At 42.0% G+C, this 16994-nt stretch overlaps 1 protein-coding gene across 3 annotated transcripts in view; it reads right to left on the bottom strand.

Moving 5' to 3' along the window:
- The window catches only part of SLC13A4 (solute carrier family 13 member 4), a 155315-nt gene that overhangs the window by 121931 nt on the left and 16390 nt on the right, over window positions 1–16994 (bottom strand). For all 3 annotated transcript variants that reach the window (XM_063447568.1, XM_063447569.1, XM_063447567.1), the window contains exon 2: window positions 15158–15286. In XM_063447568.1, coding sequence (XP_063303638.1) covers window positions 15158–15286 — 129 coding nt within the window. The remainder of the gene's footprint in view (window positions 1–15157; window positions 15287–16994) is intronic.

A 16994-nucleotide genomic window follows, 5' to 3' on the forward strand; every position in this document is an offset into this window, starting at 1 on the left:
GTCACTGAATCCAGACCACTTTATTGAGATAAGTCCCTATAAGGTGTAACTGCTCCTCCCATCTGAGGCAGTGTAACGGTGAAGACCTAATAACATGGGATAATTTAGAAATGCCATGTGGTGGTGTTTCCGATATATATAAAGTCTCCACCGGAGAAAGTGGGTCTGTGGGGGGTCTGATAGGAATAAGCGTGCATTTGAGAGTTTAAGACAGTAATAATGAAAACGCATCAGCAAAGACACAACAATTCTTTCGATAGAAGGTAATGTGACTTTAGTGAGCCACTTTGAAATATGGATATTATTTTGGGGGTAGTAACCTCCAATAGTTTGTGAGTGAGTAAGGAGAAATAACTATTATATTAATGTTTGCTTGAGAGACAAGTAGCAGTTCAGGCTATTGAAGGGGTTAAATTGCCAGTAAGATGAGGGGACAGCCTTCATTTGTTATGTAAAAGAGAAGCTTTTTGGATTTTTACTCAAGGTATGAGGAAGCCAGTAGAATGGGATGTTAGCTTTTGCGTGAATCTGTGTGCATATAAGATGTGGATATTAAACTTCTTTTATACAATTTTGACACTGGTGATATTTTTTATTATACAACTTATACCACATGTACGTCATTTATAGTGGGAGGTATTTCCCTCTATGCGCCTCTAAGTGGTAATAGCAATAAAGTTGTCGGAGTAAGTGGGAGTTTTCAAGTTATGTGCCCATCTTCTCTGGTGTCCAGACCACATGTGTGGGTGCAGTGGTGTATTTCCCACGAGGCGAACAAGGCATTTTCCTCAGTCGGCACTTTCAGGGTGGCGGCAAAAAATGCAGCCCTCCCCCAAGTGACATGACAGATGCAACCTTGTTAGACTCTCTCATGGTGGGCCGAAGAGCTAGCTGACTGGCCATTTCAGGGCACCCCGAGGCCTTCAAATGCTCACATTGCAAGCAGGCGTGTTGCGAGGGAGAGCTGTCCTCTGAGCTCTTCCTGCTCAGCTCCCTTGCATACCACAGCGATGCCAGGAGCCATAATATGACATCAATTCATCTCTCCGCATCACTAAGTGGCGCGCGAGGGAGCTGAGCAGGAGGATAACAGCTCTCTCGCCACTTGTACTGTGACCACCCACCCACCCATTCAGCCGTCCAGCCGGCCAACAGCAGCCAGCACCACTGGACGCCAGCGAAGAATCCACTCCAGCTCTCCCAAAGGTAGGGAGGCTGGGTGAATTAAAAAAAAAATATATATATATATATACTGTATATATATATATATATATATATATATATATATATATATATATATATATATATATAGTTTGTTAGTTCGTGAGATAATGTGTATGTGTGTATGTGTCAGTGTCAGAGTGTCTGTCAGTGTGTCTGTCAGTGAATCTGTGTGTCTGTCACTCTGTGTCTGAGTGAATGTGTGTGTGTGTCTGTGAGTGTGTGTCTGTGTATATGTGTCTGTCAGTGAATGTGTGTGTCTGTCAGTATGTGTCTGTGTCTGTCATTGAAAGTGTGTGTTTCTGTCAGCAAATGTTTGGGTGTCTGTCAGTGTAAGTCTGTCAGTGAATGTATGTCTGTCAGTGAATGTCTGTAAGTGAGTGTGCAGCTATTAGTGAGTGTGTGTGTCTGCCAGTGTTAGTCTGTCAGTGACTGTTTGTGTCTGTCAGTGAGTGGGTGTGTCAGTGTGTGTCTGTCAGTCAAACTGCGTGTTTATCTTAAATAGGTAGGTGCGGTGCAAATTTAGATTTGGGGTGTGCCAGGGTTTTGTCATGCCTAGGGTAGTACAAATCCAAAATACACTGCTGTGTGGGTGGATTAATATTAAGGTTAGGTTTGTAGGCCCAGTCAAGCACAGATACATTTCCAGAATGTATGACCCTAGTTAATATATAGGTGTCAAAATTGGAATAATTACTAAAAATACTTTAAAAATCACAAGATACTTTATTATAAATACCAAAAGACAAACAATTAACAGAAAAACCCTTGCAGTAACTACCTGACTTAACAAAAGTCAATTACAGTAGTCTACGCAAAAACACAAAAATAAATGGTAAAGGGAGTAAGGAATGACATAAAAAATGAGAAAATAGATAGAGATAACAAAGGTAGGTATGCCAATAATAGGCAGTGTATCAAAAATACGTCTAGTACACTGAAATGTAGCCAAATTGTCTTGTAAAGCTAGTATTGTATTGCTGTGATCAGCCAAAGAACAATATCTAATTCTCACATAGATTTGTAAATAGAGAGATTAAATTGGTAGAAACTGTCAAAAAGTAGCCCCTTTGAAGTTTCATGCACTGCAACGATAACAATATGTATCCGTGTATCAAGAGTGCGTATAATACGCTACAATGTATCTGAGTGATATAATTGAAACAGTGCTCAATTTCGTGGGGCAAACTGCCAAAAATCACTCTATAGAGGAATGCTGTTATCAGCAGTTTACAATGTTAGTGCTGAAATGTACGGTCTATGGGTAGAGTCATACTAATTAGAGAGAACCACATATACAGCCCAGATACCTCTATCGGTATTTGAACTGAAGATAGGCGCTAGTACGGCTGCCTTGTAGTAATGGGTAATAGTTGGTTTATTTTAACCTTTTAAGCACTTTGCACTCTAGCACTTGGTTTTGTGCACTTTGGCACTTATGTTTTTGTAGCGTTAGCTGTTACTGGGACTTCAGAGGCTTAGACAGACTTTAGATTAGAACACCCACGAAGGTGTTACATAGGAGATAGTGGGTTAGTACAGTGAGTAAGGTATTTGTGTGGGAGGCTCTGTTTTTTTCCCCCTCCCTTCCTTCCTTGTTTACTCCTTATATACCCTGAGCTATGTGTGGTGGAATACACTGCGACCCTCTTGTGAGGGTTTTTCTGTTATTGGGCTGTTTTTGAGCGTTTTCTCTACCATATATATCCCTCCTTATGCCAGTCTGCCTATCTCTGTTCTGTCCCTGTATTTTTAATAGATTCTAATAAAGTTTTGTTATTTTTTACCATACTACTACATCCCTACCGAGATTGGACTAGGTCTTTACCCTTTCTGGTAGTCTTCTTGTAAGATATGCTTTTTGGGTTTTCTTGTTTTTCATTTGCAATTGTCAGGGTTACCCCATATAACCTAGTCTAGGTGACCTTTATCCTCTTAGGGTACGTGAGTGGGGTTTTGGGGGGATTTTCTCCCTCCCCTCACCCCTTTCTCGACCCTTTGAGGTTTCTTTTAATTTTAGTAATGGGTAATAGTTGGTGCAAAAAATTTCCTCAGAGGGCTAAAATATTTCTTTACTGTGGTGTGCTAATAAGGCACTGTTTACTCTCTCATAAGATATAGAGTACAACAATTGGTAGCCTCTCGCACATACATTAAGGCTAGATGATAATCTGAAGACCCATTGCTAAGTGCAGATGGTAGAGAGTAAAGGTAGCTGGAATGGTACCTTCGTGGGTACCTTGTATAGAAAGATAATAGTATAGAAATAGCAGATCTTTATAGTAGAGTGAAAAATGAAACAGTTCTTAGTATACAAGGACTACAGGTTCTAATTAGCTGTGAACAGGCTACCCTGATCGGTAGCTTGTTTCCCTTCTTAACATGATTGCCCAGGTACCTAAATGACTGCCTGATATAGCCAGCGGTAATCATCAAACCGTAAAGGAGATGCCTAGGAAAGCGGGAAACATAAGTAAATGTCGAGTAGTGTCACGCCCGACGCGCATTTCGCCTTGATTAGAGGCTCATCAGGGGGAACTGACTCCCCGGTATGACTGGGTTTAAATAGCCCGTACATCCTCTGAGTCAAAGCGTGACCAATCAGACTCAGGGGATGTACGGAGGTATGGTAGCTGAGATGGCTCAAAAGCACTATAGTTCCCTTTGCAGACCCAGCCCCCTCGCGGCCTGCCTGCGGCATTAAAAGGGTTAAAAAAATGTTTGTTTACTTACCCGATCCTTGTGACAATGACAAGGTCAGCACTCCGCCTCCTCCAACATCATCCGAAGGGGGGGCAAATGTGTATGTGCATTGACTCAATACTTTCCTATAGGGATTTAGCGGACGTCCAGTATCAGTTAGGTGACCAAAGGTTGCCTAGCAAACAGGAAGTGCCTCTAGTGACTGTCTGGTAGACAGTCACCGGAGGCAGACTTAGTGCTGCAATGTAAACATTGCAGTTTCTCTAACACTGCAATGTTTTACAATGTAGGACTATGTGGATAAGGGGCACTGTACCCAGACCACTTCAATTAGCTGGGTGCCAATCATGTCCCTTAAGTTTAATTTTTGTCCCTAGATATCTTGTCCTTATGCTGAAAATATCAAACAGGCAACTCTATCAGCACAGAAAATTCTCAAACATACTACATAAGAAATGTAGCTAGCAATGCACACCATGCCTATCAGTGACCTAGACTCAATAATAAATAAGGAAACATTTTAAAAATAACCTACATGGTAATTCAATTGTATGATTAAGGATCCACCAGTCATATTATAAATAGCATGGTTAGTTACATAGATATAATGGTATATGGCACAGTTTTCAGAGAATCTTGCTCCCAGCTTAAAATTGCAAAATGCACCCCCCCTCCAAATTTTACGATCACATTTTTTCAACTTTCTCACATATCCCTTACTTGTGTACAACTCAACCCATGTACACCGTTACCTACTTGTGTACCTTTCTTCACATTCCTTCGCTTATGTTCCTCTCCCCATATCCTCCCCTATTGGGCTCCTCTTATCTCTCTCTCTATTCCCTAAATGTATCTCTCTCTCCCCACTTTCTTCCACCTGTGGCCCTCTTCCCATTTCCCATATCTTGTGTACTTCTCCCTGGAGTCGTATTTCAGATATAAATATATGAACCAAGATGTTTTAAGTTGTAGCCCACAGACTTTTATTTCTTATATCCTAAGGGGCAAACACAAGCCTAGGTATTAATCAACACAGTTTTGAATGCTTTTTATATGAATTCCCGATATGTATAAAGTTGAAAGAGTTACTGCATGTCATTCCTAAATTAGGACCATGTGTAGAACAAACAGCAGAGCAGTAAAACCGATAGCCAATATCACAGATTCCCTTCAGTCTGCCCACTCTCTCCCTGCTAGTTACCATCTAAAACAGAAATTGTGACATTTCTTTTATATAACAAAAAAACAAATAAAAAAACAAAACAAATGTCAACCTCATCGAAATAGCAAAAAAATGGGAGAGGTATTTGACTCATAATCTATTTCTATGGAGAATGCAGACATGCTAAGAATTTCCAGACTGTCGAAAAAAATGCTTTGGCTTCTCTGCTACAATAACGTGCTTGATTTCAAAATGTTTAATAGCAAAAGTATTTTAGTAACCTTGGTGACGTGGATGGAAACTTTACCACCTTTCCCCTACTGAGGTGGCCCAATTTACCGTTTTTTAGCTTCCTGTATAGCTATTTCTAATAAAAAACCTCTTACGCTGGAGTGCAGGAATCCCGTAGCCTGGAACTGAAAGGCTGTATTGTCTTGTATTATCCGCATGACATCCCGCTGAGGTTGTTAAAGATTTGCTGTGTGTTGCAAAGTGCAGCTAGACAGCTCTCCCATGTGCTCTTTGTGTACAGAAACAGGATTATTCACTAAAGTGAGAATTGTTAACTAAAAGTACATTTCAAATTTCAGAACAAAGTAACTGAACTGCAAGCATGCCTGAATTGGATAATTTTTCCAATGCAGCTATTTTCACCTTACATTTTAAATTCACTTTGATTGCTGACAGTTCTCATAGGATAAATGAGAGGGGACATAGCTCTCTCCAAATACTTTGCTCTCAGTACAACCCATGCAAAACACTTTGGGGGTTTAATCACTATACTGTGGGTTGTAGTAATCTAAGCTAACAAAATGCTTACAAAATGTTAGTCAAAATAACAGCTGCATTAGCCTAAACATTGAAATTCTGACAGGACTATTCACTAAAGAGTTACGTTGTGGGAAGTTGTGGGAATTCACACTGCATTTAATGTGAATTTCAAGTTTTAAAGGAAAAGAATACAAAGTTGTATTCCTTACACTATAGAGCCCTTTGGTCCCCCCCAACCCTACAACCCCAGCTCATAAAAGGTTAATAAAAAAACATTTTTCACATAATCTACTTCAGTGCTGGGTCCACTTCCTCTGACATCATCCAATGGGGGGGCCTATTGCGCGTGCACGGTGAGTGCCACAAGCGCATTAGGCCCTTCCCATAAGAAAGCATTGTCAATGCTTTCTATAGGGATTTAACTGACGCTGCATGTCCTCATGCAGAGCGTGAGTATGTCCAGCATCAGGAAGGTTACCAAAAGTCGATTAACCACCAGAACGTGCCTCTAATGGCAGTCTGATTGACAGCCACTAGAGTCAGTCTTTGTCCTGCACTGTATTTATTCCAGTTTCTCAAAAACTGGAATAATTTACATTGCAGGACTAAGTGGGACTGGGACACTGTCTCCAGCCCACTTCAATGAGCTGAAGTGGTATGGGTGCCTATAGTGTACCTTTGAGCCCAAATATTCTCTTTTTAATAAGCTATTTTGGCCTAATATTTTAAATGTACTTTTAGTTCCCCAAATTTCACACTTTAGTAAATAACTCTGAGAGGTTTTATTACGTGAACTATGAATAGTAGTACACTGCAATCTGATTTTGGCAAATTTAGACTAAAATAGTTGACCTGGAGAAAATATTAACTTTAGCATATTTCCCAAAAGTTTTAAATGGACAAAGAGGGATTCTTTAATTTTAAGAGGGGTGAGTGGGGGTGTGGCCATGGGTGGGGATGCTCTGAGAAATTATGGTGACTTACTAATAATTATGTATGCTGCCAAGTCCAATCCATCGTGTTTACACATACAGATTTCTAGACATTTTGATTGTAGTTTAGAGACACGTTACTGTGAGTAATACTGCTGTGAAGCTCTGTTATACACACAAATACACCAACAATATGGAAGAGGGATATAGCATGGAAAAGAGAGACAGGTGGATTTGGGCCCAAAATAGGGACTGTCCCTCTTAAATAGGGACTTTTGAAAGGTATGCTATAGTAACAGCTTGACTAGTTTAGCCTTAAAGAGACATGCATCACTTTGAGACAATGGTCTCATTCAAAACGTTTAGCTTCGAAAGAAACAGCTGTTTCATTCTACAGGCTAAAAAAAAAAGCAGGTAAATTTGATTTTTAAAATTGTACACTGAAACATGTGCAAACTCTCATGGCCATTGGAGGTAACTAAAAACCTCAATTTGTATAAAAATACATAGGGATGTGGAAAGAGCGCAGGTAACTTTTTTCTTTGGTTTTTACTATATGTATTTTGGCTGATGTGTACTACGGTCATTGCTGCCTCCCAGGAGTAATGGGAGTTGGAGCGCAGGACTTGTTTCTTTGTATTTGTATTCACTTGTGTATAACAAAGCTAGGTTGCAATGCTGCTGCCCATTCCATGTGTTCCCTATTAAGGGTTAATAAGCATGTAGGGATGTATATAAACAATACCTACCCCATTAGAGAAATTTTTGCCAGAAGCTCAAGGAAGCAAGGTGAATGGTTAGCGTTAGGACCCACCTAGGGGGGTCTGCCTTGACATGGCAGGTGGGGATGCCCTCTCATGGCCATTGGAAGTAACTAAAAACCTCCATTTGTATAAAAATACATAGGGATGTGGAAAGAGCGCAGGTAACTTTTTTTCTTTGGTGTTTACTATCTTTACAGTATATATCCATCAATTGATTTGTGGTTGAGAAAGAGTTATAATTGTAGTGAAAGCCTTTCACCATGCAAATGCTATAATGGGAGCTATATTGACTTATCAATGTATCAATCCTGCAAATCATGAGATCAGATTTACAGGGTTATTTACTGCAGTGTATCGTGTCAGAAATTCTAAACAAATTTAACATTTTACAGAACCTTGTTTCACAATAATTGTTGCAGAAAATGGATTTCCCGAGGCATAATATAACATGGGGTTATTCCTTTATCATTTTGTTGCAAATTAAAGACCAAGTGGCAAAGTTTAAACTAAAACAGACAAGCTATGACTATAACTGAATTGGAAATTTTTTTTTCCAGATCAGCTATTTTAGTTTGAATTTTGCTATTTGGATTTCCTGTGCTATAATTCTCTGTATGAAGAAAATCAGTTTCTGATTAATGTTTCTCTGAAAGTTAGTATCCTTTGCTCTTAAGTCAGAAAAAGTCATGAGCTTGCACATAGCTTCTAATGCTTGGACAGTGCTAGGTCATATGAAACGGAGATGAGAGGATTAGTGGGTTGGTGAGGGGTAGGTAAGAGGCATGGTAAGAGGCTGTAGAAACTGCCCTAGCTAGGAGGTGTGCCAGAGAACGCATACTGACAACGTTTATGGTAAGTTTCAATAAGGATTTATCATATACTTTACAAACCTTTCTTGCTTTATTTGAGTTCCTATGTGTGTGAAAAAGTGTTTGCTTGCTGGGTTACAAAAAAGCATTGTCAATTGTCATTCTAGTCTTGCAATTTGCATTTCAATTGGCTACAGTTTGGAGTATAGTGAATAAAACCACTGAGAGTTGTCAGTACCATCACAACTTACTGCAAATGTAATATACTATTAGCAAGGGCTTATTTGCTAAACTAGAAATTTGAGGTAAAAAAATAACAGTTTGGGAATTTTAATAACATATGAATAATTATGATTACATTTTATTAATCCTCTTGTCAGTTCTCCCGAAAATCTAGTTTATTCACTAACTTTAAAGGGATACTATCGATAACAGAACCACTACAGCTTAATGTTGTGGTTCAGGCCCTGGGGAGTCAGCACAGCTAAACAGACAAGGGCACATGTATGAGTGTGGGGATGGTGCTAGTGATGGTGTGTATGTGTTTAGGGGAGTGGTTATGTGTTTGTAGGGGGGAAGGGATCCTCTTACCTCAGTGCCTTCCCTCCCACCCACCCACCCACCCACCGACGCTAATTTTATGTTTTGTTCTGTCACAGCTAGCGGGGAGTGTGTTCTTGCCAACAGGGTTGGGGAGCAGATGGAATGTCAGGAGATGTGCAAGGTGGGTCTCAACCTACCCTGCTCTGTAAGGTAAACTTAAGTTACTGAATTGGACGTGCCCACCGAGCTAAAAGCCCGCTGGTGGTAGAGCATTTAAGATGATGGAAATTTTGGTTTGGACGAGGGGGGAGGCGAGACACCCGTGGGTAAAGTTTTTGGTGCATAGGCACCTGGTTAAGTTCGTTGGCAAGGACGGTTATTTAAGTTGGAGGCTGTAGGGCAATAAGTGTTAATTTGTATGTCTGTATGTCTGTATGTCTGTATAAGGAAAAAGAATAAAGTTCGGATGAGTCCTACAGTTGTAAGTTTAATAAATGCTGTGGCCTGTTTCATCCAATATTCATTGTCTGTCGTTATTGGGGGGATAAATGGGGTAGTCTCTTTACTCACACCATATTCCCCGCTACGTACATACATGGGCCATAGAGACTTTATCTGCAGACAGGCCCGGACTGGCCATCAGGCACACCGGGCAAATGTGGCCGCGATGGCCGTGGGGCCGAGGCCAGCAGGGGAGATCACAGGACCTCCCCTGCCAGCCCCTGCAGGGCCAGCGCTACCCGAGCGCCAGCCCTGCTGTGTGCCTTCATGGGCCGGTGGGGAGATCAAAGATCTCCCTCACCGGCCCAGAGACACTGACATGTGGCCACCGGCAGGAGAGGGAGGGAGGCAGGAGAGAGGACCCGGCGGAGCTCTAGCCAGCAGCTCCGCCGGGTCCTCTCGCGGGATTCTGAGCGTTGCCGCGGTTACCGCGGCAATGCTCAGATCTCGCTAGAGTTCACTCTCACCACTGGACCACCAGGGAAGGCAGCACGGCTCCCCCTCATGGCAGAATGCCCCCCTCCCAGGATAAAGGTAAGAAGGGAGGGGGGGTTATAACTTTTTTTTTATTGTTAATAAAAAATATATTTTAATTTAAATAAAAATACATTCACACACACAGCACCCTCAGACACACACACCGCACCCCCAGACACACACACAACCCTCAGTGAGTTAACAAAGAAAATTAGAAACCTAGAATGTGACGGCAGATAAAAACACCCTCACACACAGCACCCCTCTTACATACACACACACCCTGCGCCCCTCAGACATACAATGCGTCCAAATATATATATACACATATATATATATATTTATATATACACACACTGCACCACTACACACATTACGCTCCAGATACATGCTAGATCCCTTACCCTATATGCACTCTTAATCCTCTATACACACACACACACACACACAATCTCCTATACACACTCTGGGTCCTTTACACACTAGATCTCCTACACACACACACACACACACACACACACACACACTGCATTCCTTGTCAGCAAACGCATACAACATTCTCTAAACACACCCTCTCTACAACCCCTACACACACTACGTCACCTATATACACACACACACACACAAACTATGCCCCCTATACACACACTCTCTACAGCCCCTAGCCACACATATTACACCACAAACACAAATGAAATTGACCTATTTACACAATACCACACCACACTCTACACACACGCAATCCCACAAGCAGGCTCCAAACACATGCACCATACACTTTCCTGGCCCTTTTGTCCTCTGGTATCCCACTTGTGGAGGCACCAGAGACAATTTAAAAGCAAACACAGCGCAAGCATGTTATTAAATTTGGTGCGCTGTGCAGAACAAATTCAGGGCCTTTTTCTAATGCCAGAGCTCTTCAGCGGGGCTCTGCGCATTGAACCAACATGCTCACTTTGAGAGGGGGCGTGCTTGTAATTAGTGATGACAAAACACACCTTCTCTGGCCCCGCCCCCTTCTTAGGGGGCCGCTCTGATTGAAAAATGCCCGGGCCTAATTTCTTTCCCAGTCCGGCCCTGTCTGCAGACATAGAGACTGTTTCTGAGAAAAGCCAGTGTTTACAGTATTTACAGTGTTTATAGTGCTATCTACCGACACCTTGAGTTGCAGTCATTCGGAATGTTGCAGAATCAACATTTACCATCTCCATGCTCTGCATGAAGATGTTGAATACACTTGCTAAAATGCACTAACCTAATACATCTCTGTGAGGCGATTTGCCTTGTGCATTTGCACCAACCTCCAAATGCTTTCACATGGGAAAGCAATTGGATTGGTTGAGATCATCAGATTTGATGATCATAGCTGGGGAGACAGGGTGGCTACATCAAGACCGGCACGCAAGGGAAGTAAAGATGAGTAAACCTTTTATTTTCTTTGTTCTAGGAAGGGGGGTGGGCAATAATCCAAAGAGATGGTGTAACAATATAGTATTAGGAATACATGTTAAATTAATACATCGGTTTTAATTTATTTAAACAAACTACGTATTGGTTAGAACATATTGAAATCTTAATGAGGTGGTCTTTGACTCTTTAAATTAATTAGTACCTTTGATAAAAAAATTAAAACTATATCCAGGGGGCGGGGCCGGACCGCAGAGCTGAGCGGCAGCAACCCTTAACAGCTCCTGCGGCCAATACCTGAAAAAGCGACAAAACTGCCAAAAGACACCCAAAAAGCCAAACTAGAGTCACCAAATGGCGGGGGAAGTCGGGGCCGACAGAATGATACCCCACAAGCGACGACCGACCCGATTTACACCCGCTGCACCGTTGAGGCCTACTAGTATGGCAGGCGCGGGAGAGGCGGCCGCTCTCCTGCCGCCGAGAATAAGGGTTAGACGGACACAGAGCCCTCGTTCCCCCCCTCTGGACCGGCGGGGGTCATCCCGGTCCTACCTCACAAGCTCAGCAGAACACGCCATGCTTGAGCAACAGGGCCACAGAGCCCAAGGGCCTCTAGCGGAGCATACAATATGGCGACTGGCCCAGGCACCAACATCATGTGCGAGACTAGAAGGGACATGGAGCTCCGATATGCTCCGCCTATTCAGGGAAATCTGGGCGAAGCTGGAGGCCCTACTGCAGCCCTCAAGCCCGGAACGCTCACCCGGCGGTAGGCTGCTGGGCCCGGAGCGCAAAGGCAATGAGGGAGATGGGTCCAGTCCCACACTCACACCGTCCACACGCCAAAACAGGCGCGCCCCGTCAGCACCGAAACGGAGCCGTGCCGCAACCAGCCACAGCTTGCGCACAGCAGTTCCAGCTACGCAGATTCCAGGGAAAAGGACACACAGACAGCCCAGCCGACAGGCAACGACCCAGAACGGGCGCAAGAGGGATACAACACAACCAATTAACCCGTGCAGACCCGTGCGGAAAGTAAAGCCCAACCTGGCCGTGACCGCTACGCCAACACCACGAACCGGCAGCAGACAGCGACTACTCCGACCTACACGACTCTCAACCGGGGTCACGTTTAACCCCCCCCACGAACTGCCCTCCGGATATGCCAGTAAGCCTCACCTTTACCTTACACCTGCCTCAAGCTACTCACCGGCTGTTTCCAGCAGCCTCCCTCTGCGGGGCATCGGATGAAGAGGACTGTTTTGGACTCTTGCCAACCACCCAGGGGGACATATCATTAGTGCACAGCGCTAGATACCCCACCTGAGTGCTTTTTACGTATGCTAGGATGTCTTACACCCCTTTTTGCTACACTACTCAAAGCATGCCTCGCTCTCTTGATAAAACTTGGCACTGTTGGTTGCAATATATTTGTACTATCTGATAAGGTCAGCTGGCCTCAGTGTTGATGTCACTAATATGATCTGTTGTATAGGTTTAAGCTGCTTACACTTTACAGACACCATGATCTGCACTACTTAATCACTGCTTGGGCAGACTAATATGACATACCACTGTTTAGCCGATCAACCCTGGCGCACTCTTGATTATATAATCTATATCTTACAAAATTGCCTCATAGCAATAGTTACCTAACTTACAGCGACAGTTACTCTCAACCTGTTTTACTGTATACACAAGCAGGTTAGAGGTTGCCCAAATTTCTACATTGAGCACCTTGATATAGCATATTGTTAAAACCTTGTACTACACACACTAGGCATGCACTCAGCACAACACTTAGATAGAAACGTTTTATCTTGTATTAATCGACTACTCAGCAACATTTGTTTTTTCTGCATGTATAATCTTACTTATATACCATATAGCATATCGTTAAAACCTTGTACTACACACGCCAGGCAAGCACTTAACGCAACACTTAGATAGAAATGTTTTCTCTTGTATTAATCGACTACTCAGCGACAATTGTATTTTTTTTTTTTCTGCATGTTTAATCTTACTTATATACCATATAGCATATCGTTAAAACCTTGTACTACACACGCCAGGCAAGCACCTAGCGCAACACTTAGATAGAAATGTTTTATCTTGTATTAATCGACTACTCAGCGACAATTGTTTTTTCCCTTTTTTTCTGCATGTATAATCTTACTTATGCACCTACACAAAAAAAAAAGCGCACAACTTCTTGACCTTTTCCGCATATACATGTGACCATACTTCTTGTGAAATGCATATGTCTTATTTTGAGCTTGTACTTAACATTGCGCTTCCAAAAATAAAGAATTAAAAAAAAAAAAACTATATCCAATATGTCCTCTAGTATCAGTATAGTATACTTTGCAACTATGCAATTGCAACTCAATTTAAAGGGACACTACAGACCCTTAACCTTAAGTAAACATGACATGTCATGATTACCTTTTATTCCAGAAGTTTGGTCCTTAAGGGGTTAAATCACTTAGGCCTGCGGAAAAGCATTATGTGTGAAAAGTGTGTCCTATTTTTTTTCATTTTGAAAAAATAGCAGATTCCAATAGAAAATTACAATTTTATCCATTATACTGGTTAAACTCCCTGGCTTTTCAAGCAGACAACTGGCCCTGTTAATTCCTGATTTGATTATTTGCACTAAACTCAAGAGGCAGCAATTGTCCAGAGCACTGTCTTGGAAAAACTTCTTATTGAGCTGCATTGGAAAGTCTGTGATTGGACGGCCACAGAAAGTCTGGGCAAGGTTAGGAAGGAAGGGCTTGAAAAGGCTTTAGACAAGAGAACTTCATGCTTTGCAGGCTGTTTTTAGATGTAACTCCAATGAAAACATGCATAATAAAATACATTCTTGTTATAATTGGAAGTACATCTACTAAAGAGTAATTTTTATTTATTTTGTATGGACAGTTGTGTGTCTCTTTAAGTTTGCCTATCTTGTGCTCCTTTCACTGTAAGTAATTGTTAGGGTTACCATCGTGAGCCCAGAATACCTAATGTTTAGTGATTCTCTCCTCCTGAGTATCTTGTGTTGTCAGTATGCCTAGATGATTTAATTATTCTTTTTGCTTATGTCCTGACTCACTCCTGTATATATTATTTTTTTACTTAATTCTCTGGACTTGTGTGTGAATCCTTAATCCCGTGAACAACCATTTATTTTACTTTAAAATATTGCAACTTCTTTTCATGCCTATTTAACAATATGTCAGTTATTGAACGCATGTTGATGCTGTGGGGGCATCAGAATCTTGAATGCAATTACTTGCACTGCAGAATAAAGAATGTAAAAATGAAAAATCAACACTTTCTGTATTAATTCCACATCATGCTGCATTAACCCTGCAACCGTAGCATTAATCCCATACTTGCAGCATTAAACCTACATTATCTACATTAAAACCCTGTACCCAGAGCAAAGCCTTCGCCCCCCATGTTCTCCAAATAGGGCGCAGTCACTAATATAATAGGATATTACATTACATATGTATACACGTACACATTTATATATTATATTGGCCGATTTCTTACTTGATCCGTGTATAAAACATCTTCTGATTGTGCCTAAAACATCAATCATAATTTTTCCCCACCAATCATCACGGTCGGAATTTACAATCAAGAGTGAAACAGACTTGTTCACCAACGTGTTTCGGTTGGTCAGGTGATTCAGGTTTATTTTGGCTCAGGGTTTGGAAATGCTATCAATTACCCAAATTGATACATAATGCACGGCAGTTAAGAACCCAGAAGTCTAATCTACCCACAAAACTATAATATGGACAGCATCATTTTATTGTCTTTTTAATCTTTGTTTAGAAAAATATAGCTGTTCTATATATATCTGACCTCACTTGACTTGAGGAGCCCAAACAGAGGGAACAGGAATGCTGGGACCAAGGCAGCAGCTCCTAGTGGCACGGCCTCCGACACCCAATACACTGCAGTCACTATCAGTACGTAAGCACAGGAGGATTCCTACAGTCAATAAGGAAAGAGAAGAACATTTGATGAATTCTATAACTAAACTACTACAACTAGTATAGATTTACCTTGGTCTAATGTCTGTTTAGTGAGCACACTGGCGTTGGGGTTATACCTCCCACCATTTCAAATGGGCATAGAATGAAAGCAGAGAGGTAATCACTAGATCAAAGCAATCGCACATAGCACATTATAGATATCAATATGGTCATGTAAAATAGAAATAGAGCAACTTACGCTTAAAACAAGACTTAAATTCATCAAGTTTAACTTTTAATGCAAACATATTGTAGTCATTGAGCCAAAATCTAAGCAAAATCTCACACACATTTTTTGTACTAAAATTGGACACCTAAACAAGTAACTTATTAATTCTGGATCAACTAGTTACTATTAATAATGATGACATACATACATACATACAAATATATATATATATATTTTGCTTTGATAAAAGTAAATCTATACCAGGGGTACCCAAAATGTTTTAAAACTACATCTGCACGATGTTTGGTCATTCTAAAGGCATGCAAAGCATTTTGTAAGTTGTAGTGAGTTGTAGTTCTACAACAACAACATCTGGGGATCTACCTATTGGGCACCCCTGATCTAGACCATTTTACATCCATCTATTTTATTTAATAGCACAAACTCCTTGGCTAATGAATGATTTATATCTCTTAGTTTGGATTAAATTCTTTATTTTATTTTGTCTCATTCCGCACTTTATGAGAACATGTTTGAGCAAGCGATCAGGTACAATGCACAGATCAACACAGTTTTTCAATCATAAAAAAAACAAAAGTGGAAAAGAGGAAACACGATGTTTGAGAAACTCTGCCCTATAAAGAGTGTGGAATAAAAGTTTTATTTTGTGAAACAAACGTCAGAAAGTAGCTACCTGATCCTGATCCCAACCTCTTTCTTCACGACACTCCGGGGAGCACTGGGGTCCTATGTGTGGAACGGGAGGAGACCCAGACTGAAATACTCACTGCTCACACGGCCCAAAGACAAAGGAGGACTAGCCCTCCCAGACTTTCTGCTATACTACAAAGCGTGTCACCTACAACGAGTAGTGGAATGGTCCAAACTAGGGGTACACAAGCTGTGGAAGTCCTTAGAGGGACACGCAGCGGGGGTCCCCGCCGCCCTACTCCCATGGCTCCCAGCGGGAGGTTCTGGGAGGGAAGCCCGTTACACACCCTACACAAAAGCGACTCTGACGGTATGGAGAAGGAGTATAGGGCGTCATGCTCTCAGTACGCACCCCTCCCCCCTTCTGCCCCTCACCCATAACCCGGACTTCCAACCAGGCCTGGACCCGAAGGCCTTGCAAATTTTAGTGGACGACCCCCTACCCCGACTGAGACATGTCTGTTCCAACCGGGGACTGAAAGACCTGACAGAGCTACGTGGGGTGACCCCTCAGTCCTTCCTGACGCGTTTTCGCTATGCACAGGTACGCAACTACATAAAACTCCTCCCTCAGGGACAGGCTTTGGGCAGAGATCTCACAACTTTTGAGAGACTATGCTCAGCCCCTGACCCACTACCACATGGAATTTCACACCTCTACTCCCTCCTCCAAATGCAAACTCCAGTAGAGACACCTAACTTTATGGGGAAATGGGAGGACTCCCTAAATAGGACGTTTAGCGCCCTTGAATGGGAAAAGATCTGCAATACTGTCCACCACTGC

This window comes from Pelobates fuscus, chromosome 3, assembly GCF_036172605.1.
Source record: "Pelobates fuscus isolate aPelFus1 chromosome 3, aPelFus1.pri, whole genome shotgun sequence".
Lineage (NCBI taxonomy): Eukaryota > Metazoa > Chordata > Amphibia > Anura > Pelobatidae > Pelobates > Pelobates fuscus.